At 40.2% G+C, this 22934-nt stretch overlaps 1 protein-coding gene across 1 annotated transcript in view; it reads left to right on the forward strand.

Moving 5' to 3' along the window:
* The window catches only part of KIF4A (kinesin family member 4A), a 122684-nt gene that overhangs the window by 29942 nt on the left and 69808 nt on the right, over positions 1-22934 (forward strand). The window contains exons 7-8 of the mRNA XM_024756346.1: positions 16055-16171; positions 16802-16977. Coding sequence (XP_024612114.1) covers positions 16055-16171; positions 16802-16977 — 293 coding nt within the window. The remainder of the gene's footprint in view (positions 1-16054; positions 16172-16801; positions 16978-22934) is intronic.

The raw sequence follows: 22934 nt of genomic DNA on the forward strand, positions 1-22934 counted from the left end.
TATTATGGTTTTAGGCAGCCTCTCTGCTAATGGATGGGGTTGTGTTCCTGTCTTGCTAGTTGTTTGGCATAGGGTGTCCAGCACTGTAGCTTGCTGGTCATTGAGTGGAGCTGTTCTTAGCGTTGAGGCGGAGATCTCTGGGAGAGTTTTAGCCATTTGATATTACATTGAGCCGGTAGGTCTTGATGGACCAATGTCCTGAACTCGGCTCTCCCACCTCAGAGGCACAGGCCTGACACCCGGCCGGAGCACCAATACCCTGTGAGCCACACGGCTCAGAAGAAAAGGGAGAAAGAAAGAAAGGAAGGGAGGGAGGAAAAGGAAGTTATTAAAATAAAATATTTTAAAGAATTATTTTTTAAAAATTGAAAAGTAATAAAAAAAGAAGGAAGAGAGCAACCAAACCAAGAAACAAATCCACCAATGATAACAAGCACTAAAAACTATACTGAAAAAAAAAACAGGGCTTCCCTGGTGGCGCAGTGATTGAGAGTCTGCCTGCCGATGCAGGGGACACGGGTTCAAGGGCATCTGTTCTTCGCTCAGACAGGACGCGGTTAAAGTAGCAGCTGATTAGGGGGCTCTGGCTCACTCAGGCCGGGGGGAGGGGAGGGAGGGGTACGGAATGCGTGGTGATCCTGCAGTGGCAGAGGCCAGCATGACGTTACAGCAGCCTGAGGCACGCCGTGTGTTCTCCCGAGGAAGGTGTCCCTGGATCAGGGAACCCTGGCTGTGGCGGGCTGCACAGGCTTCTGGGAGTGGAGGTGTGGATAGTGACCTGTGCTTGCACACAGGCTTCTTGGTGGCTGCAGCAGCAGCCTTAGCGTTTCATGCCCTTCTCTGGGGTCCGCGCAGATAGCCGCGGCTTGTGCCCGTCTCTGGAGCTCGTTTAGGTGGTGCTCCGAATCCCCTCTCCTTGCGCACCCCAAAACAATGGTGTCTTGCCTCTTAGGCAGTTCCAGACTTTTTCCTGGACTCCCTCCTGGCTAGCTGTGGCGCACTAGCCCCCTTCAGGCTGTGTTCATGCAGCCAACCCGAGTCCTCTCCCTGGGGTCTGACCTCTGAAGCCCGAGCTTCAGCTCCCAGCCCCTACCCGTCCCGGCGGGTGAGCAGACAAACCACTCGGGCTACTGAGTGCTGGTCGGCACCGATGCTCTGTGCAGGAATCTCTCTGCTTTGCCCTCTGATCCCCTGTTGCTGTGTTCTCCGTGGCTCTGAAGCTTCCCCCCACCCATCCCCCATCTCCGCCAGTGAGGGGGCTTTCTAGTGTGTGGAAACTTTTCCTCCTTCACAGGTCCCTTCCAGAGGTGCAGGTCCCACCCCTATTCTTTTGTCTGTTTTTTCTTTTTTCTTTGCCCTACCCAGGTATGTGGGGGAGTTTCTTGCCTTTTGGGAGGTCTGAGGTCTTCTGCCAGCGTTCAGTATGTGTTCTGTAGGGGTTGTTCCACATGTAGATGTATTTCTGATGTATTTGTGGGGAGGAAGGTGATCTCCACATCTTACTCCTCCGCCATCTTGAAGGTCTCCTCCACCACTGATATCTTAATTACGAAAACGAATTGGTTATTTTTAGTGTCCATCTCACCTGACTTCTTTGTGGCATTGACACTTGAACATACCCTTCTTGAAACTCTTCTGGTTTGTGAATGTTCACTTTCCTAGTTCTTTTCTTAACTCAAACTATTCCTTTTTAGTCTCTTTTGCTTTTCTTCTTCCTGTTCCTAAGAATATGCTAATTACTGTACTCAGCATGATTTCCTTGACGAGGAATGAGTACCCATCACCTGCTGTTAGTTCTTCCTTAGCAATATTGTGGAGGTTCACCCACTTCCAGTCTGTTCCTCCTGCCTCTGCAAAGTCCGTGCCTTACCCAGCACACCTGGTCAGGCGCTTCCTAACACTTTCACTCCTAGGAGGCATTCCTTCTAAGTACCATAGCCATGTTAATCTTCTTAAAATACCACTTTGTCCATGACATCTCCCCTGCTTAGAAACTAAGTGGCACATCACTGCTTATAGGATGAAGTTGAAAAACCGTAGCTAGGCCTTCCAGAACCTTTGTACCCTGATCCCATGTTACCTCCTCAGCTGTCTTTCACAGCTTTCCTGCCCACACTCTCCTCTCCAGCTACATGGCCTCCACAACACGCCCTGCTAATTCTAACTTCTGTGTACTTTCATCACAGCTGTCTCCTCTTCTCTCCCAGAATGAAGTCATTCTCCCCATCCCCCATCAAACTATCTACAACATAGCCATCTTTCAAGGTCCAACCTAAGTCTTGAGGTTTTTTGTTTTTTTTACAAAAGGGCGTATGTGTTTTTTTTTTTTTAAAGAAGATGTTGGGGGTAGGAGTTTATTAATTAATTTATGTATTTTTGCTGTGTTGCGTCTTCGTTTCTGTGTGAGGGCTTTCTCTAGTTGTGGCAAGTGGGGGCCACTCTTCATCGCGGTGCACGGGCGTCTCACTATTGCGGCCTCTATTGTTGCGGAGCACAGGCTCCAGACGCGCAGGCTCAGTAGTTGTGGCTCACGGGCCTAGTTGCTCCGTGGCATGTGGGATCCTCCCAGACCAGTGCTCGAACCCGTGTCCCCTGCATTAGCAGGCAGATTCTCAACCACTGTGCCACCAGGGAACCCCAAGTCTTGAGGTTTTTGATGTCACCTTTTGTAACCATTTCATCTTCTAATGTATTTCTTCTCCTCTAAAATTCTGTAGTACCAGGGGGCTATCTGGTCATTTTCTGGCCCCTTTGTATTTCCAGCTTCATCTCTCAACACTTCCCCACAAACTTCAGGGATCCAGCCACAGAAGTCTACTCATTGCTTTCCAAACAGTACTGTTGTTTCAGATCTCTGTGCTGTTGTATATGCTGGGGTTTTTCTTTTCCCTACTGCCTCAGAAACCTGGTTTCATCAAGCACCCCTGTTCCTCCTGTGTTTTTAACCTTTCCCTCTCTACTGGCTTTTCCCCCTCAGCATAGAAGCATACCAATGTGTTTCTCCCATTTTAAAACAAACTAAATCCTTAATCCTCCTCATACTACTGCTCTTTTCCCTTTTCCTTTCACTCTGCTTTTTTGTCAACCCTCCACCCTCATCCCATTGAAACTGTCCCTGCTGAGATCAACCAATGACCTGAATAACTGAATCCATTAGGCTCTTTTCAGTCCTCCTCTTACTTGGTGACTCCACTGTGTCTCACACCCTGCCCCTTCTTCTGGACAGTCTCATTCCTCCCATGGATGTGTGATACTACCCTCTCCTGGATTTCCTCTTACTTTTCTGAGGACTCTTTCTCAGGCTTCTCTTATTCCACCCACCCATACTTGAAACATAGCCCAGGTTCTGTCCTGGGATTTTTTTCTTTCTCGTCCCGCTGTTCAAGCCCATCACCTTGCTCCCTCCACACCACCTTAAGTGGTCTCACTCACTAAGATGCTTATAGCTCCTACCCATGTGCTGCTGATCCCAAACCTCTATCTCCTGCCCATATCTTGCATCTACATTTCAGCCTATAAATGTAGTTGCCTGTGGGGCATCTCGTGAATGTTCCACAGGTACCTCTCATTCCACGTATCTGAAGCTGAACTCCCCATCCTTCCCTGCCTCTGTTAAACCTGCCCCTCCATTACCTGTATTCAGTAATATCAACATTCCTTCCGTCACCCAAGCCAGAAACCAGGGCATCACTCCATACTCTTTCTTCACTCTGACTCCTCTTTCCAATCCCATCAGTCACCAAGTCCTGTCAGTCTTACTTTCTCATCTCTCAAGTCACTTTCTTTTCTCTAACCCTACTACAATTACCTTCGTTCAGGCCTTCATCGTTAGCTTATAGCACGCTTTCCAACTGGATTCCTTATCTTCAGTCAGGCACCTGTTCAAGTTATCTACCAACCAGCAGCAGCATGTTCTCCCTAAATGGAATATCCCTGCTTAGAGCTCTTTTCAGAGCTCCTCACTTTGTGCCATGCTGCTTAGCAAGGCCTTTGTGCTCTAGCCTTGCCTACCTGGCTAGCTTCCCCTCTCCTCAGCCCTTCGTCAGAATCTGCCTAGCCATACTAAGTGTGCTACGTTCTTGCTTGTCCATGAGCCTTTGTACATCTTGCTCCTTCTGCTATAAATGCCTTCCCTCTGTCTTCACGTGACTAATTCTATTTCCCCCTTCACTACCCAGCTCCAATTTCATCCCCTTGAACCACCTCCAGTTCTTTGAGCCCCTCCATTTCCTTCCACTCCCACCTCCCTCATCTGGTGCTTACCTCTTTCCTACACTAACACTACCCCAACTGTGTACTACAGTCATCACCTTGCCTGGCTGACTCCCAGTAGACAGCAAGCTAATCAAAAGGGGGAACTATGTCTTATTCATCTTTGAACCCCAGGGGCCTGGCATAGTGCCTGACATGTCATCATTGGCCCTCATTGAATGCCTCAGTTCTTTTTCCCTTTAGGTCTGACTGGTAATGCCTACTGATATTTCAATTCACAGTTCAGATGTCACCCACCTATGAAACCTCTACTTTGGGTCGAAGTCTTTCCATCAGTTGGTGCTCCCATAGTGCTTTTTCCTAACACTTTATTATGAAAATTTTCAAAGATACAACAAAGTTGAAAGATTATACAGGAACATCCCTACACCTAGCATCTGGATTCCGCCATTAATATTTTACTATATTTGCTTTATATCTATCCATTTATCCAGTCATTAATCCACATTCTTTTTTTTCCAAATTCTACTTGATGGTTGATGCTTTTCCTTGCCCTGTATGCATCCCTTTTATTTTTATTTTTATTTATTTATTTTTTAAAACATCTTTATTGGAGTATAATTGCTTTACAATGGTGTGTTAGTTTCTGCTTCACAACAAAATGAATCAGTTATATATATACATATGTCCCCATATCTCTTCCCGCTTGCGTCTCCCTCGCTCCCACCCTCCCTATCCCACCCCTCCAGGCGGTCACAAAGGACCGAGCTGATCTCCCTGTGCTACCACATTCTTTTTTAAAACACATTTTTAAAGTAAATTGCACACATTAGTGCACTTTCTCCCAAATTCTTAAGCTTACATATTATTAACTGGAGTTTAATATTTCTTTAGATTTTTAATGTAAAATTTACAATGAAAAGCACAAATTTTAAGTGTACTGTAGCTGAATTTTGACAAATGCATTTACCTAAAAGCCTGTAATCCAAAACCTTATCATGATATAGAAGATTATCTCCCTTCCCAGTCATTTGTCACCCTACCACGTCTCACAGCATTCTCCCTTTTCACTGTAATTATATTTGTCTTTTTTTCTCATTAAACTTTGATTTCCTTGAAGGTAGTGACCAGTTCGTATTTTCTTGCCACCTATGCTAAGACTGTGTCTGACACACAGTAGGCATTCCATAACTGTTGTCTGGCCGGATATATGAATATCTGCCTTATTCCTGGAATATGAGTACATGTTGTATTCATCCTCTTTCTTTCTCGTCTCCCACATCCAAAAGGTCTTTTAGTCATGTCATATTTATGTCTTAAACACCTTCTGTCTCCTTCATTCCTCTCCCATGGTTCCAGTCCTTAGAGATCGCTCAACTGAACTATTAAAATTATATCCTTATACATGTCTCTTTATGCACTGATGAGAAAGTTTCTTCATAGTCACCCAGAAGTAGACTTGTTGGGTCATATTTTAATGAACGTTTTTTTTACTTCAGTAGGTATTGCAAAATCCTCTCTAAGGATCTTGTACCCTTCTACACACCCACCAGCAAATATTATTAATTTGATCATTTTTGCTAAATTGATGGATGCAAAATTTTATTGTTGTTGTAATTTGTATGTTTTGATTTCTAGCAAGGTTGAGTGTCTTTTCAGTAAAGTTGCCAAGTAAACCACAGGAAGCCCAAGACATGGATATACTAGGAATACAGGAAACACAGGACATACTTATACTAAAAACGTATTTGTGTTTTATATGTCCTATATTTTTATCTGTTAAATTCTGTGAATTGCCAACTCAAATACCGTGCTTGTTTTTCTATTGACTTTTTAGAAAATTAATTGGGAGAGGGAGTTCATATATTCTGGACATAAGTGGTCAGTTTTATGAGTTCCAAATATTTTGTCCCCATCTGTGGCACATCTTTTTACTAAGTGTATGATGTCTTTTGTCATATAAAGTGTTGGGTTTTTTATATAAATAGAATTTCAGTGTAGTCATACAGACATAAAGGCATTTCTCCTATGTTTTCTTCTTTAAAAAAAGTCTTAAATCTGTCTGGAATTTATAACTACGTGTGGTGTGAGGTAGCAACTTAGTTTTATGTTTTTCCATATGGATAGCCATCTTCCCCAACAGAGTATATTAAATTGTCCATCTTTTCCTCAAAGAAAATAATAACCTCCTAAATGGTTTCTTAAACACCAGTTTTTTACTCCCAAATCTACCTTCCAAATGACTACCAAAGTAATATTTCTGAAATCTAAATTTGATCATGTTTATTCCTTCTTTAAAACCTTTCATTTGTGTCCATCATCTACAATAGATGTTTTTAATCTGCCTTCTTTTTAAAGCAGAGGAACTCTTTTTAAAATGAAGTCTTAAAACAAATTATAACAGTTGAAATAAATTAAAAAACAGATTTTAAATTTACATAAATTTATTTTGTAAGTTCAAATTTATAACATTGAGTAGGTCAATCTTCAAACAATAAATATTATAGCTATTTTATGATCATAATTTCTTTCTGTTTATTGCATATTATAAAATTTTTCATGGTAAAAAAAATGCAGTACATCTAGCAAAGGACTTGTATCTAGAATATATGAAGAACTCTCAAAACTCAATAGTAAAAAATAATCCAACTAGAAAATGAGCAAGACACGAGCAGATATTTCACTGAAGAGGATATACAAATGGCAATAAGCACATGAAAAGATGTTCAACATCCTTAGTCATTAAGGAAATACAAGTGAAAACCACAAGGAGATTTCACTGTACACCTCTCAGAATAGCTAAAAGAAGAAATAGTAACAATATCAAATGCTGGCAAGAATGTGGTGAAATTGAATTTCTCATACATTGCACTATTGGACATTTATTCCAGAAAAAGTGTATGTTCACACAAAAACTTGTACGCAAATGTTCATAGCTGCTCTATTTGTAATAACCAAAAACTGGAAACAACTCAGATGTCCACCCACAGGTGAATGAATGGTTAAACAAACTATGGTACATCCATGCCATGTAATACTATTTAGCAGTAAAAAGGAATGAACTATTAAAACAGACTCCTTGGATGGATTATTATTATGCTGAGTGAAAAAAAAGGCTAGTCTCAAAAGGTTACATACTGTATATGCTGTTTATACATTATTGAAATAACAAAATTATAGGGGAGAAAGCTTAATGATTGCCAGGGGTTAGGGATTGGAGGGTGAAGAGATAGGTGTGCCTCTAAAGGGCAGCACAAGAGAGCCTTGTGATGATAGTACAGTTCTATATCTTGATTTTGGTGATCATTAATGAAGTTATACATGTGATAAAATTACACAGAACTACACACACACACACAGAGTACGTGTAAAAGTTGGTCACATCTGAATAACATCTGGGGATTGTGCCAAGGTTAATTTCCTGGTTCTGATATTGTACTATGGTTATGTGAGATGTTACCATTGGGGGAGGCTGGGTGAATGGTGCACAAGACCTTGCTGTACATTTCTTTTGCAGATTCCTGTGAGTCTATAATTATTTCAAAATAAAAAGTTTTTTTTTAATGCAATATAATGAAAAGTAACTTTTTCTCTTTCCCCAAATCCCTAGTCTATGTCTTTAGACATTCTCTCTTTCTGTATAATGGAAGCATACTATGCACCCTGTTCTAATCTACCCTGTATTTATGGAGATTGTTCCATATCAGTATATACACCTCTACTGTATTCTTTTTCATGTCCATATATTATATAGATATGCCACTGTATTTATTATACCATTCCCCTATTGATAAACATTTAGGTTGGTTCCAGACTTTTGCTATTACACACTAGCTCCAGTGAACATTCTTAGTTCTTAGTATATAACATGATGGGGATTCTGGATAACAGCTATAATCTTATTTAAGGTTTTGTATCTATTTTTTCTATATTTTTTTCTTGTCACACATTATCAGGAAAATCCTGATTCATACTAATACATAATTATGAGTTATAAACATTTTTTAACAGCCCACTTTACAATCTCTTCAATTATTAAACTGATCTAGGAGCTTCAATGAGGAAGTGATAGGACATTTAAATTCGATGTTGGATCACTAACGATATATTTCCTAATATGTTATATAATGATTATAAATGTCTAACAAGACACAAAGCTTACAAGAAGCACTGAAACCATCTTTTTTTTTTTTGAGTGCCATTGGATAAGTGCTTCATATGCACCATCACATTTTCTTTTTTTTTCCAGCTTTATTGAGATATTCTTGACATATAACATATGTTATGTTTAGGGTGTACAATGTGATGATTTGACACATGTGTATGTTGTGAAATGATTACCACAATAAGATTGGTTAACACCTCCATCCCCTCACATGATTATCATTTTTGTGTGTGTGTGGTGAGAACATTTAAGCTTTACTCCCTTAGAACAAAATAGTGGTTACCAGAGGGGAAGGGGTTGGGGAAAGATGAAATGGGTAAAGGGAATCAACTGTATAGTGATGGATGGAAACTAAAACTTTGGTGGTGAGCATACTGTAGGACATATAGAAGTAGAAATGTAATATGCACATGAAACATATAATGATATAAACCAATGTTATCTCAATAAACTTTTTTAATTAAAAAAGATTTAGTCTCTTAACAACCATCAAGTACATAATACAGTACTGTTGATTATAGTCACCATACTGTACTTGAGATACCCAGAAGTTATTCATCTAATAGCTGGATGTTTGTACTCTTTGACCAGCATCTTCCCATTTCCCCCGCCCCTCAGCCTCTGGCAGCCACTATTCTACTCTCTTTCTATGAGTTCAGCTTTTTTTAAATTCCACACATATAAGGTGAGGACACACAGTATTTGTCTTTCTCCATCTGATTTATTTCACTCAGCATGATGCCCTCAGGGTCCATCTATGTTGCAAAGAGCAGGATTTTCTTCTTTTTGTGGCTGAATAATATTTCTCTCTGTGTGTGTACCACATTTTCTTTATTCATTCATCCATCAATGGACAATTAGATTGTGAAACCATCTTTAATAGTATATCATAGCATGTTGAGTTCCATATTCATTTGGTACCACACAACCGACTATGATGCTGTGATGAGCACATGAATTGAGTAACTGCCTCTGTCTGGTGTTTCAGAACAAGCTCATGTGCTACAGTGGTATAATTATCTGTACAGTTTTCCGTGAGTGTGCATGTGAACTGGGCAAAAGTCTCGTGCAAAGCCACAACTTTAAATTACACATTTGCAAAAACTTCGAACATATGTACAAATAATAGAGGTATTTTCAAAGACTGCAGAAAAATTAATTAACCTTGCTGCACAAGATAATGTGTAGATTCTAACACAGTATTGTGAAGCAGTTAGACTCCAATAAAGATCTGTTTTTTAAAAAAAAGATTTGCTTTATAGCACATTGGAATGAGCTATTTAAATGCAGTTTTTTAAAAAAACAATATAGGGCTTTTTTGTTTTTGCTGCGTCGGGTCTTAGTTGTGGAATGCGGGATCTTTCGTTGCGGCATGCGGGATCTTCATTGTGGCATGCAGGCTTCTCTCTAGTTGTGGCATGCAGGTTTTTCTCTCTCTAGTTGTGGCGTGTGGGCTGCAGAGCACATGGGCTCTGTAGTTTGCAGCAGGCAGGCTCTCTGATTGAGGCACGGGGGCTCAGTAGTTGTGGCGTGCGGGCTTAGTTGCCCTGTGGCATGTGGGATCTTAGTTCCCCGACCAGGGATCGAACCCATGTCCCCTGCATTGGAAGGCGGATTCTTTACCACTGGACCACCAGGGAAGTCCCTTAAATGCAGTTTTAAAAATAGTTAAAATAACGTTAAATAGCGGTGATGGTTGCACAACAGTGTGAATGTACTTAATGCCACTGAACTATACACTTAAAAACTGTTAAAATGGTACATTTTATGTTATCTATATTTTACCACAATAGAAATAATTTTTAAAACAAAATCCAAATTACAGTTGCAGAAACTCTGCAGTATTTTTGTGGTTCCCTAAAGTATCCCTAAGGTTCTGAGGAACACAATTTGAAAACCACTGTCCTACAGGATAAACACAAATACCTGAGCATGACATATCTTTCATGCTCTTTATGATCTGTCCCTAACTGTCCTCTGGCCTCATTATTTGTTACTCTCTATCTCATAGCTTGCATTATTTTCCTGTTGAACTCCCTGTAGTTCCTAAATGTATGATGCTCTCTCACAAATATGTGCCTTGACATATGTTACTTCTTTGCCTGGAATAACCTTACATTCTTCTTTCCCACTCTTCCCTCCTCCATCAGCATTGTCCTAGTCATTCTTCACAGTTCAGCTCAAATTTTCAATTCCCACTCCTATGAGAACCCATTTTTACTATACTTACCTTTTCCTTTAACATTATATTTGCAAATAGTTTTTGTTGGTGTGTTTATCTCTCTTTAGATTTTTAACTCCTCGAGAGTAGGGATTGTGACTTATTCATCTTTCTACCTCTAATGCCTAGCACAGTGCCTAGAATATTGAACATATTCACTAAATGATGATAAGGACTCAGATGTGTGGGGTGAGAAAAGAGGGAGAGTCCAGGATGTCACAGGTTTGTTGTTTGTTGGATGACTGTTTAGGTGGTGAGACAATGAAAAGGAACAGTGCTGGAAGTGAAATAGATTTGCACTGAAGGATGAATTCTGTTGTTCAAGTCTGTGTTATGCAATGCCACGTGGGCACAGCCCACTGGAGGTTATTCAGTAGGCAGACAAAATATAGCTTTGGACAATAGGAAAGAGGCCTGGTTTGGAGATGGGAATTTGAGGGAGTCATTAATATAGGTGTTTATTGGAACTCTAGGCAAGGATGACATAGCCCAGGAAGAGTATATATAGTAAGCAAAGAGCCTAAGACAGTCCCAAGAGAATACCAACTTCAATGGGTGGGTATTGGAAAAACTACCCCATTAAGTAGACTGGGAATGATTGAGGATGGGGGACACAGTAGTCACATGGCTCTGGAGGGGCGACGTGAGAGTTCAAGCTTTCTTTAAATATGTTTTCTACCAACCCCGTCTTTTCAGCCTCAAGTCTCTCCTCTTTCCAAGGTACCTGGTGCCTCTAAGTGAGCAAATTTGCTCATTTCCATAGAGCATAGAGGTTAAGATCATGGATTTGGGAGCCAGACTGCCTCCATCTGAATCCTGACTCTGCCCCTTATTAGCTATGTGACCTTAGGCAAGTTACCTAATCTCTTTGTGCCTCAGCTCTCATATCTGTCAACACAGATAATCATACTTGATGCACACTTTATAGGACTATTGTGAGGATTAAGTAAGGTAATAAGCATAAAGTTCCTAGAACAGTATCTGGCTCATAGTAAACACTATATAAACTTAGCTGTTATTATCACTGTCGTGGTCATTATTGTCCCTCTGCAGGCACTTTAGATTGAGGCTCCTCCATCTTGCTGAGTCAGTTATTGCTTCTCTACCTGTGCTCTAAAAACACATTGAAACCTCTTGTCTACGGATATTTCCTCTCCTGTGCTCTGTGATCTTATGGGTTATTACTTTTTAAATTCCTTTTAGTGGTATCTTAGGGGGGAAAGAAATGCTGGTGGTCAGTCTCCTGTGTTTGAACAGAATTTCCTCTAATGCTCTCTGTGTTCTTTTTGTATATAATTTTATTTGTTACATTGGTTCCTATGAAGCTGTATCAATTTTTTATTGGGATAATATGTGCCTAGATAATTACAATTTTATTTTTTGAAAGCCTTTCATACTTTTCCCCCTTTAGACTTTCTGTACCAGAAACTTAACTATTTTTTTTCCTGAATTTTAGAGATACGTTTTCTTACCATCTAGCATACTGATGTCTGACCATGCACCTCAGTCCCCTACAACCAGATTCTCATCATTTTACTTACATAATCAGTTCTTCCATGTGTGTCAACTTGAAGGCCAACTTCAAGATACTGCCATTTCCTTCTTCACTTGCAGTATCTTTCTGGTGAAGAAATTGTCATCAGAGTAGATAAGGAATTTAATGGGTGCTCTGCTTTCACTGTCAGGTAACTTAGCAAATATCCAGATAATCTAAGTTCCTCTATCCTATTAATAATAACTTACATGTAGGTAGCACTTTATAGATCACATTTGATTTTTATCATAGCCTCATGAGGTAAAGGTATGTATTACACCTGTTTTATGGATAAAGGAAAGTTTTAGTGGCTTGTCCAAGGTCACACACATTGATAAGTGGGAGAGGCAGAGTTTGAACTAAGATTCTATCTCCCAATCAAGTTCCTTTCCACTCTATCCCCTCTTAGTAGTTACTCCTGTAAGTCTTGTGATCTTGTGCAGTAATAGATCATTCCCCTTGTAGCTAGGCAGACCATATCTATACTATCATATTACTTCTGTTTTTCACCCTAATCTTCTTGGCTGTGCTACCTGCCTTAGGCTCATACATATTTTCTTCACATATAGAGCAGGGTTTCTCAGCTGTGGCACTATTGACATTTTGGGTCAAACAATATTGGGGGGCAGGAACTGTCCAGAGCATTGTAGGGTGTTTAGTGGTACCCTTGCCCTCTACCCACTAGATGCCAGTAGTACTCCCCCTGACCTCACAGGTTGTGACAACCAAAATGTCTCCAGATATTGCCAAATGTCCTGCAAGAAGCAAAATTGTCCCCAGTTGAGAGCTGCTGCATATAGAGCTGCTTCGTTTCTCTTCTGCCTCGTTTTTCTCTCCTGTTACCAATATACCCTTTTATTCTAGTTGTGAAACCAATTGTAACATGCCTCCATGATACTTGTGAAGTTCTAGCCCCTTTTTAAAGTTAAAATCTCTACTTTATTATTTATTTGTTGCCCTAGTGAACAAATACCCAAAGCTGTTAAGTAGTATTCTTGATCTTCTCCTCACTTGGTCTGTTCTCAATCTTTTAGAGAGAAGAGGAACTTCTGGTCTTATAATTTTATCTGGGCATTTTCTCCATAGCCATCCTTGATTAAAACTTTTAAGTCTCTGCAGTCATGTTCTTCCCAGTCTTTATAATATATAATCTCCAACCATGTCAAGAATTTTCTCTTAGCAGCAGGAAATCAAATGCTGTTTTGTGATGATTTCTTTCCAAAGAGACATTCATTTCCCTTGCTCCTATCTATTCCAAAACTCCAACTCTCATTTGAAGAAAAAAAAATCAGCCTTTTTATCCTTAAGTCTGTGCTTCTTGCTTAGATCACAGTAGCCATAATTTCTTCTCAGGGTTCATCTGGACTTTTATTGTTGTTCCTGTGGAGCTATAGATGGACATTTTGCTCAGCAGGTTTGAAAAACCTCAGCAGTCTCTCCTTCACATCCTAGATGGGATATGGGCCAATAAGATGGCACAATGTTCTGTTTGGCTAAAAAGGGGAAAGAAGAGAAAGGAGTGAACTAATATGAGGATTAGTACAGGCATTGGTGAGGTTTGATCAATCTCAGCAGGATCTCCTTCACATCCTGGATGGGATAAGTAGCCCTGAAAAGTGGTACCCCTTCCAACTGGCAATAAAGGGAAAAGAAAGAGATAGTTGCTTGAGGGAATTGTTTTTGTTTTAGGTTGGGGAGATTTGAGCATGTGTATAGACTGAAAAGAAGGAATTCGTGAAGGAAAAATAAATTGAATATCTAAGAGGGAGGGGGAAGATCGAGGGATCCAGGGTCCCTGGGAAAATGGAGGGAATAGAAACACTGGCAGAGGCTGAAGGGAAAATAAAGGTAGTTATTTCCTCCTCTGAAACAAGGAGAAGGACAAAGGAATCAGTAACAGCAAAGAAAAGACTGTGAAGTGAGGAGAGGGAAGGTTAGGGAGCCCTTGTGAATAGTTGATCACCATAATGTATCTGTTGAAATCATCTACTAATAGAGTGAAGGTAGATTTCCAGTCTTGGAAATGATGAGTGTTTAGAATAGCTGCTGTGGTGAAGGAAGAATGAAGAAGAGAAGATTGTCTATTGACCAAGGGTTCAGCCAAGGTCAGATAGCGTGTTTTATAATGGATGGATCCAGTCCATTTCGTTATGTGACTTTCAGAAACTTACACACGCGTGCACACACACACACACACACACACACACACACACACACACACACACACACACACACATGCTCACACACACAGTTGGTTTAACCTAGGCCTGGGAATTGACACGGTGGGAATGGCAGAAGGTCATGGGGCAGAAGGCCATGGGTCTAGTGAGCGCTTGGGAAAACATAACTGAAATGATTGACTGCAGGGAATAGGTAGTTTAAGGCCCAGGAAGGATGATCTACTGGGAGTATTAGAAAGTGTCATAGGGACTTCCCTGGCAGTCCAATGGTTAAGACTCCGCTCTTCCACTTCAGGGAGTACGGGTTCGATCCCTGGTCGGGAAATTCAGATCCCACATGCTACACGGTGCAGCTGAAAAAAGAAAAAAGAGAGAAGGCATCAGTATATTTGTAGCCACAATAAGGGTGAAGAACAGGATCCATGAAAGAAATGGAAGAATAGTTGTAGGATGCAGAGAGGAATTTTGGAGTTCAGGATCTTGTAGATAAAATTGTTTCAGGTTATAAGGGAGTCCAAAGTATGGCTGAATAAGTAAAGTAGTACAGCACTAACAATAATGATGCCATTTGTATATCATTTAACTTTGTTTTGTGTAAGGTATCTTATTAACTCCCCACCACGACCTAACGAGGTGGGTAGATTTGCCTCATTTTATAGAGGAACTTACCCAAAATCGCATAGCTAATCAGTGACAGAGCCAGGATTAGAACCTAGGTCTATCTGACACCATTGCCCATGCACTTAACCATTATACTACATAGACTTTCCGTAGTAAACATAACCATGGGAGGGTCAGGGGCTTTCAAGGGACCTCAGAGATTATTACAATGTTTAAAAAGTAAACCTTGGAATTTAAGAAGTGGAAAAGAACCTTTACTCTATTTGAAGCAATAAGAGGAAAGGTATTTCATTGTGGTATAATAGACAGAGCATAGGATTTGACTGCAATCCTGAGATGGAATCTCAGGCCTACCACTTACCCGCTAGTGGTACCACTTGACCTTAGACAAGTCATTTAACCTTTGAGCTAGTTCTGTCATCAATAAACTGAAAATGATAGTTAAAATAATGATAATAAAAATAGCTTTTAATGTAATTTCACAGCATTAATTTAAGCATTAAGTGTGATAATTAAGTGTGATAATTAAAAGTGTGATAATATATATAACCACTTGTAAATAACTATACAAGTGGTTATTGTCGTGGTGATCGTTATCTGTCTCTCTGCTTTGTTTCCATGGGAAAGGGCAAGAAGTGCCAACAGACTCAATTGTGCATTCACCTTTGTCCTTTGAACTTTGCTTAACTGGAAGACCAACTGTTTGAAAGAGGAAGAGATGGAAAGAAAATAAAATATCAGAGTGGATATCACCAACTTCTACCAGCATCATGTTTATTCCCATTTCTACCTATACCACCTAGGAAAAATATGGCCTGTTTCCCGAAGAGCATAAGAATATCTGATAAGAAAAAAAAAAAAAAAAAGAATATCTGATAAGAACACTAAAGATTTTTAAATACTGTTGTTTTTCATTTCTATGAAGCTTTCTGTTTGAAAAAAAAAAGAGGCACTCTCAGAAAAGTGAACAAGATTAAGAGGTTTCTTTAAGATTGCTGACTTAATATTTCTATAGGGTCTTTATTTCTTATCTCTTTCTCAGGATAGGCATATGTTAGATGTTACCTAGGTAACATGGGTATATGTTACCAAGCAATTTAAATTTTGTTTCCTGCTATTAGGTATTAATATTAACCGAGGCCTCCTATGCTTGGGAAATGTAATCAGTGCTCTTGGAGATGACAAAAAGGGTGGCTTTGTGCCCTACAGAGATTCCAAGTTGACTCGACTGCTTCAAGGTAAGCCCAAAGTGCCTCTAAAAATAAGAGAGTAACTCAGAATGATAGTGCTGAGAAAGGAAAGATAGAACAGGTAGAAAGCCAGATTTTTGGACTATTACATACAGAGCTGTCTAGTTGATAAACAGGAGAGAGACCTGTTGGCAAGCAGGCTTCTAAGGTAATGGAAAAATGTCTTCATATATGGCTTTGAGAGGCAAAATATCTGTATGTAGCGTGTCAACTGTACTTAGTACTTTGTACCTGAAAATGAACTTAGTTACTGCCTTTATTACTGCTGATAAGAAGAATTCCCTAAGGAGTTAAGATCTACCTAGAGGGGGCATCCAAAGAAATTTTAATCCTAATAGTGACTCCTAACTTGGCCCAGTAAGTTTTTTTTTGTTTTAACCTGATTAACTGCTGAAGTCACAGTCTCTCTTAAGAACGAGGACACATGCAATAGGATTCTAAACTATATCATTTTATACAACAAAAATCTTAATGTTTTTATATTGACACAATAGGAAACTTGTAGATACTTAAGAATTTTTTTCTTACAGCTCTGAGATTGAAGTCACCAACCAAAACGGACAGTTTTGCTTGCATCCTACTTGTTTGATTTCATTTCCTTCCCTTGTTCTTTTTCAGATTCTCTAGGAGGTAATAGCCACACTCTTATGATAGCCTGTGTGAGTCCTGCTGACTCCAATCTAGAGGAAACATTAAATACTCTTCGCTATGCTGACAGAGCAAGAAAAATCAAGAACAAACCTGTTGTTAATATTGATCCCCAGAGGGCTGAACTTAATCATCTGAAGCAACAGGTAGAAGGAACTTGACATTTGATGGGAAAAATTACAAGTGTGTGAGTGGAATGGTAGAGCTCCTATTTCTCAGCTTCTCCTCTACCAGAATTTTAGAGATGTTGGTTAAGCATTATGTTAGTTTGGGGAAATCTTAAAGTAACTCCTATTAACAGGTTTTTGGTCATATTTAAGATTAGGGAGTGGCACTGGAGATTTCACTGATAAAGAAGTGAGCAGTAAGAGATGAGGCAAGAGAGGTAGGCAGGAGTCAGATCCCAAAGGTCCTTATATAACTTGTTAAAGGATTTGGAATTCAACCTGAAAGCTGTAGGGGGCCACTGAAAGATTTAAGTAAGAGGGTAACATGTTGAAATGAGATTACTCTAGCAAGTATATAGAAAGTGGATTAGAGGTGGGCATGACTAGAAGTAAGAAAATAAATTAGGGTATTATAATAACTCAGGTGAGAACTATGGCCTGAACTAAAGACAGTAGCGATAGAGATGAAGAAAGGGGGACAAATTAGAAACAAAAAACAAGGAGGTAGAATGTATAGAGCTTACATATGTGGTGACACATGTGACGTGGAAGGGTAGGTAGGGAGAATCAAAGTTGATTCCCAGGTTTCTTGCTTGGACAACTGAATAAATGGTAGTAATAATCATTGAGTCGGGGAATATAGGAAGAAAAACAGGGTCAGGTAGGGAAATGGAAATGATGAAATTCAGTTTTGGGCATTTTGAATTTGAAGGGCTTGTGGGACATCTAAGTAGAGTTGTTCAAACATGGCTGGGTATGTGGGTTTAATGTAGAGAGGTCTGAACTGAAGATACAGATTTGAGAGTCATCAGCATTTAGATGGTATCTGAAGTTATGGAGTGGATGAGATCAAAGAGTGCCCGGCACGTTAAAGGCACTTCCTCAATATTTGCTGAATGAGCAAATGGACAAGAAGAGAGAAGAAGCCTAGCAGAACTCAGGGGTAACAGCAGCATTTAAGGAAGGGGGAAAGGAGTAGAAGACAAGAGAGATGAAGAAGGAGCAAACAGGCAGGAAGAAAATCAGTGGTTCATGGAAGACAAGAGAAGAAAGTTTCAAGGAGGGCTACTGAAAGTATAAATTTATAAAGTGTAAAGTAAGATAAGGGTTGAAAAGTGTCCATTGATTTTTTTTTTTAATCAACAAAGAGTGAGAAGAGGGTCAGGGGAATGATAGGAGCAGATTGCTATGGGATGGACAGTGAATGCTAGATAAGGAAGTGGAGGAAGTTGTTAGGCTCTTCTTTCAAGAAGGCAAGATGAAAGAAGACAATAGCTGGTAGTCAAGGGTCAAGGGATGTAAATCTGCTTGTTTTTAAAATATGGAAGAGACTTGAACATGTGAAAGAACCAGTTGGGAGAGACTAAAACTGAGAATAGGGATGAGTTGATAAGGGGTCATCTCTTAGTTGAGATCCTGAGCACAAATAAAGAGGGCTTTGCTTTAGACAGTAGAAGGGATACTTGCCCCCAAGACTAGAAGAAAAGAGGTTAGGATAGGAAGAATACAGTGACACTAATTTAGAGGAAGAAGAAGGGAAATTGAGCAATTTTCAGCCTGACGATCTTTATCTTCTCAGTGAAGTAGGAGGCAAGGTCATCTTCTGAGAGCAAGCAAGCAGATGATGATAGGGTAGAGGGACTGAGGTAACCACAGAAGGCTTAAAATCACGGAAATTGAAGAAGTAGCTGACTAGGAACATGAATTTGTGGTAGTATCAGTATGACTGTGCAGCAGCTCAGTATCTCTGGCAGAGGAGCTAAGAGGGCAGGTGGTTGGGTTGACCCCTTGGAGAGGGTCAGGTTTTCTTTGTGTAGCACTCTTCCCAATGGGAATCTAGTGTTTCCCAGCTGTCTAGTGTTCACTCCGTCTCTGGCCTTCCTCCTCAGTGATAATAATTACCATTCATTCAATCTGTTGTCTTCCTTCCCCTTATCCTCCTTTATTTCCTTCCCTCTTAGGGTTCACTATAGAAAATATAAATAATTTACCTGTTCACAGAATCATCTCAATTGTAAAATACCTTACTCAGTCCTGCTCCTCTGTTTTCTTTCATGTGTATTCCTATTGCCAAAAATGCTCTTTTTCCTGGTCATTTATTTGTTCATCCATTCCAACAATAAATATTTATTGAACACTGTTATGTGCCAGGTACTGTGCTGGGATACATTGTTAAGCAAAGCAGACACAGTTTCTGCGTTCATGGAATTTATTGCCTAGTGGGGGAGACAAACATTAAACACACAGTCATACCAACATATCATTATAAACTGGGATAGTGTGCTATAGGGCACTGTGAAAGTATGGAACAGGATCTTCTGTTAAATATCTAATCTGAGAAGGCTTCCCTGAAGTAGTTATATTTGAGCTGAGATCTGAGGGACTGAGTAGGAATCATCTATGCAGAAAAGAAAGAAGGGAATTCCAGGAAGAAGAAATAGCATGTGTAGCAAAGTATGATGGGAAACAGCATTGACACTGCAGCCAGGCTGCCTGGGTTCAAATCCTGGCTCTATACCTCACTAGCTATTTACCCGGGGCAAGTTCTCTGTGCCTCAGTTTCCCTATCTGTAAAATGGAAATAATAATAGTACCTGCTTCATAGGGTTTTTGTGAGGGTTAACTGAATTAATACATGTAAAGCATTTAGAACAGTGCCAGGCATATAGCATGTCTGCAAAGATCTTGAGTTAGGAATACAGTGCATTTGAAGAACTCAGAATGCCAGTGTGGCTAGAGTGGAGAGAGCAAGGAAAGGGTGTTCCAGTCTGAGACTAGAGAAGAAGCAGAGGCCTGATCAAGGCCTCATGTACTACGTTAAAAACGATTTTAAGCAAGGTGGCAACATTGATCATTTCCACTTTTAAAAAATGGTATGGCTGCTGTGTGGAAATGGATTATAGTGGAGCAAAAGTAGACTCATAGAGACCACTTAAGAAGTTACTGCAGTAGTCCAGAGAGAGAAATGGTGGCTTAGAAAGTGATAGAAAGAAGTGACCAGTGGATTAGATAAGGGGGTGAGGGTATGACACCCAGCTTTCTGGCATGTGAAACTGCATATTCACTGACCTAGAGTATACTGGAGAAGGACCAGGTTTGGGATAGCAGAAAACTAGGCAGAAATATTAAGTAGATATTTGAATATAAAGGTTCTAAATTCAGAAAAACTAAGGGGATCTAATAATAGTAATACTCAGCTCCCTGGGCTGATTTGAGGATTAAACAGGATATTATGTCTAAACCATCTTGCGTAGTGTCTGGCTCCAGGGGCTAGACTCAGGCCTCAAAGAAGCTCCCTTCCTTTCAGATTTCCTGTCTCACCTTGACATTCATATATGATTATGGTTCAAAAAAAAACCCTTTTATATTCATTATTTAATTTTATCATCATAATAAGCCAGTGAACACAGCAGATATCTTTATTCCCATTTTAAGACACTGGGGTCTAAGAAATGAATATAGGTGGTTCAGGGCAGGCTGATGGAGGAACCAGGTCTCCTGATATCCTGCCCTTGACTTTTCCCACTGTCTCTCCAAGATGGAGCAGTAGTGGCTTATCAAGGAACAGAGAAAGCTCTTCTCCCTGCAGTGGTATAGTAACTCTGATAAGCCTTACTTGCAGGTTGCAAGGGAGAGATAGCTGGATTGGAGGGAACAGCGCCCCCCTACCAGCAATTCCTTCACTGATGGCCAGCAAATCCCCCCTAAGCTTTCTGCCTGAAGGCTCCTTTTCATAAAATGGAGATAAAATACCAGTTTCTCCCTATCAAACATCCTTGTTCCCTGTAAATGCTTTAGAAATCTATGTGGACCAAGTGAAATCACATGTGTTGTCATGCTTTGGAAATAATGATGTGATAATAAATGTAAAATACTAGTGATATTGCATTAAAAAAAGGGTTCTAAATTCAGAAAGATCTGTGTTTGAGATAAATTTGGGAGTCACCAGTTTATAGATGGTAATTGAAACCATAGTCAGAGATGAGACTTTAAGGAGAGAAAGTGAGTGAGCTTTGAGGAACTTTATCATTTAAAGGACAATTGGATCAAAGATGAACTAAGAGACTTAGAAGATCAGCTTGAAGAATAGAAGGAAAAGCAAGAAAGAGTGGCATCTGGTAACCCAAATGCTACCAAACAGTCAAATAAAATGAAGACTGAAAAATGCCCATGGGACGTAGTGACATGCCGATCATTGGTGACATTATCAAGAGTTATTTCAGCGGAATGTTGTGGGCACAAATCAGGTTAGAATAGGTTAAAGAGCAAGTGAGAGAAGAGCAAAAGGAAATCGAGGCAGTGGGTGTAGACTATTCTGTTAAACTTTGTGAAGGAGAGAAATTGGGCAAAAGAGATAGGAAGTGGGATTGGGAAAGGTGCTTTTGTTTTGTTTTGTTTTAAGATGGGAGAGACTTGAACATGTTTTAATCTTAGTAGGAAGGATTCTGTAAAAGGGGAGAAGTCAAAGATATAGAAGAGAGAACAGATAACAAATAGAATAAGATTTTTTTTAATTTATTTACTCATTTATTTATGTATTTATTTGGCTGCACCGGGTCTTAGTTGAGGCACGTGGAATATTTTAGTTGTGGCATTCAGGCTTTTAGTTGTGCCATGTGGGATCTAGTTCCCTGACCAGGAATTGAACCTGGGCCCCTTGCAATGGGAGCATGGAGTCTTAACCACTGGACCACCAGGGAAGTCCCCAGAATAGGATTTATCAGAAGGCAAGAAGACTTGGGATCCAAAGCTCAAGCAGAGCAGCTCCTCTTTTATCATAAGAGGGAATGGAGAGGTTGATTGCACATTCACTCTGGTTTAAGATCTGTCTCCACGAAGCCTCCTTTGGACTATTTTGGGATTTCATTAATTTGCTTCTTCTCAGAACCCTAAAGTACTTAACTATACTTGATGACTAGTATCTTCTGTCTTGTGTTATTTCTTACATTTTCAGGCCTTAGTCTTGTCTTCATCAACTAGATTGTAAACTGGATAATAAACCACAAGAGTTTATTCTTGTATCCACCCCCCACATTGCGTAGCCCAGTGCTAAGTTTGATTTTTTAAATTAATTAATTAATTATTTTTGGCTGTGTTGGGTCTTTGTTGCTGCGAGCAGGCTTTCTCTAGTTGTGGTGAGCAGGGGCTACTCTTCATTGTGGTACGCAGGCTTCTCATCGCGGTGGCTTCTCTTGTTGCAGAGCATGGGCTCTAGGCGCACGGGTTTCCGTAGTTGTGGCACACAGGCTCAGTAGTTGTGGCTTGCAGGCTCTCGAGCACAGGCTCAGTAGTTGTGGCACACGGGCTTAGCTGCTCCGTAGCAGGTGGGGTCCTCCCAGACCAGGGCTCGAACCCGTGGCCCCTGCACTTGCAGGCAGATTCTTAACCACTGCGCCCCCAGGGAAGTCCCTAAGTTTGATTTTTTTAAAAAAGTAGGTTCTCTGGAACTTCCCTGGTGGTCCAGTTGGTAAGACTCTGTGCTTCCAATGCAGGGGGCCCGAGTTCAATCCCTGGTCAGGGAACTAGATCCCACGTGCATGCCACAACTAAGAAGTCGGTGTGCCGCAACTAAACATGCCACAGCGAAGATCCCCTGTGCCACAGCTAAGACCTGGTGCAGCCAAAATAAGTAAATATTTTAAAAAATAATAATAATAAATTAAAAAAAATAGATTCTCAAATAAAACTCATGAAGATGCTTAGGTAAAAGAGACAACTCATCTTCTAAGTACTAGTTATTCATGTAATGCTGATTGTCCTTTTATCATTGAATCATCAACCATGTTGCTTTCTGTAATACCTAACATATGCTTTAGATTTCATAGGTATCAAGTAAGATTACCCGACTACTAATCATGGTAATTTTTCTGATAAGGGATAAGTAACTTTTTTTTTTTTTTTTTTTTTTTTTTTTTTGGTACGGGGGCCTCTCACTG

Source organism: Neophocaena asiaeorientalis, unplaced genomic scaffold (genome assembly GCF_003031525.2).
Source record: "Neophocaena asiaeorientalis asiaeorientalis breed wild unplaced genomic scaffold, Neophocaena_asiaeorientalis_V1.1 scaffold801, whole genome shotgun sequence".
Taxonomy (NCBI): domain Eukaryota; kingdom Metazoa; phylum Chordata; class Mammalia; order Artiodactyla; family Phocoenidae; genus Neophocaena; species Neophocaena asiaeorientalis.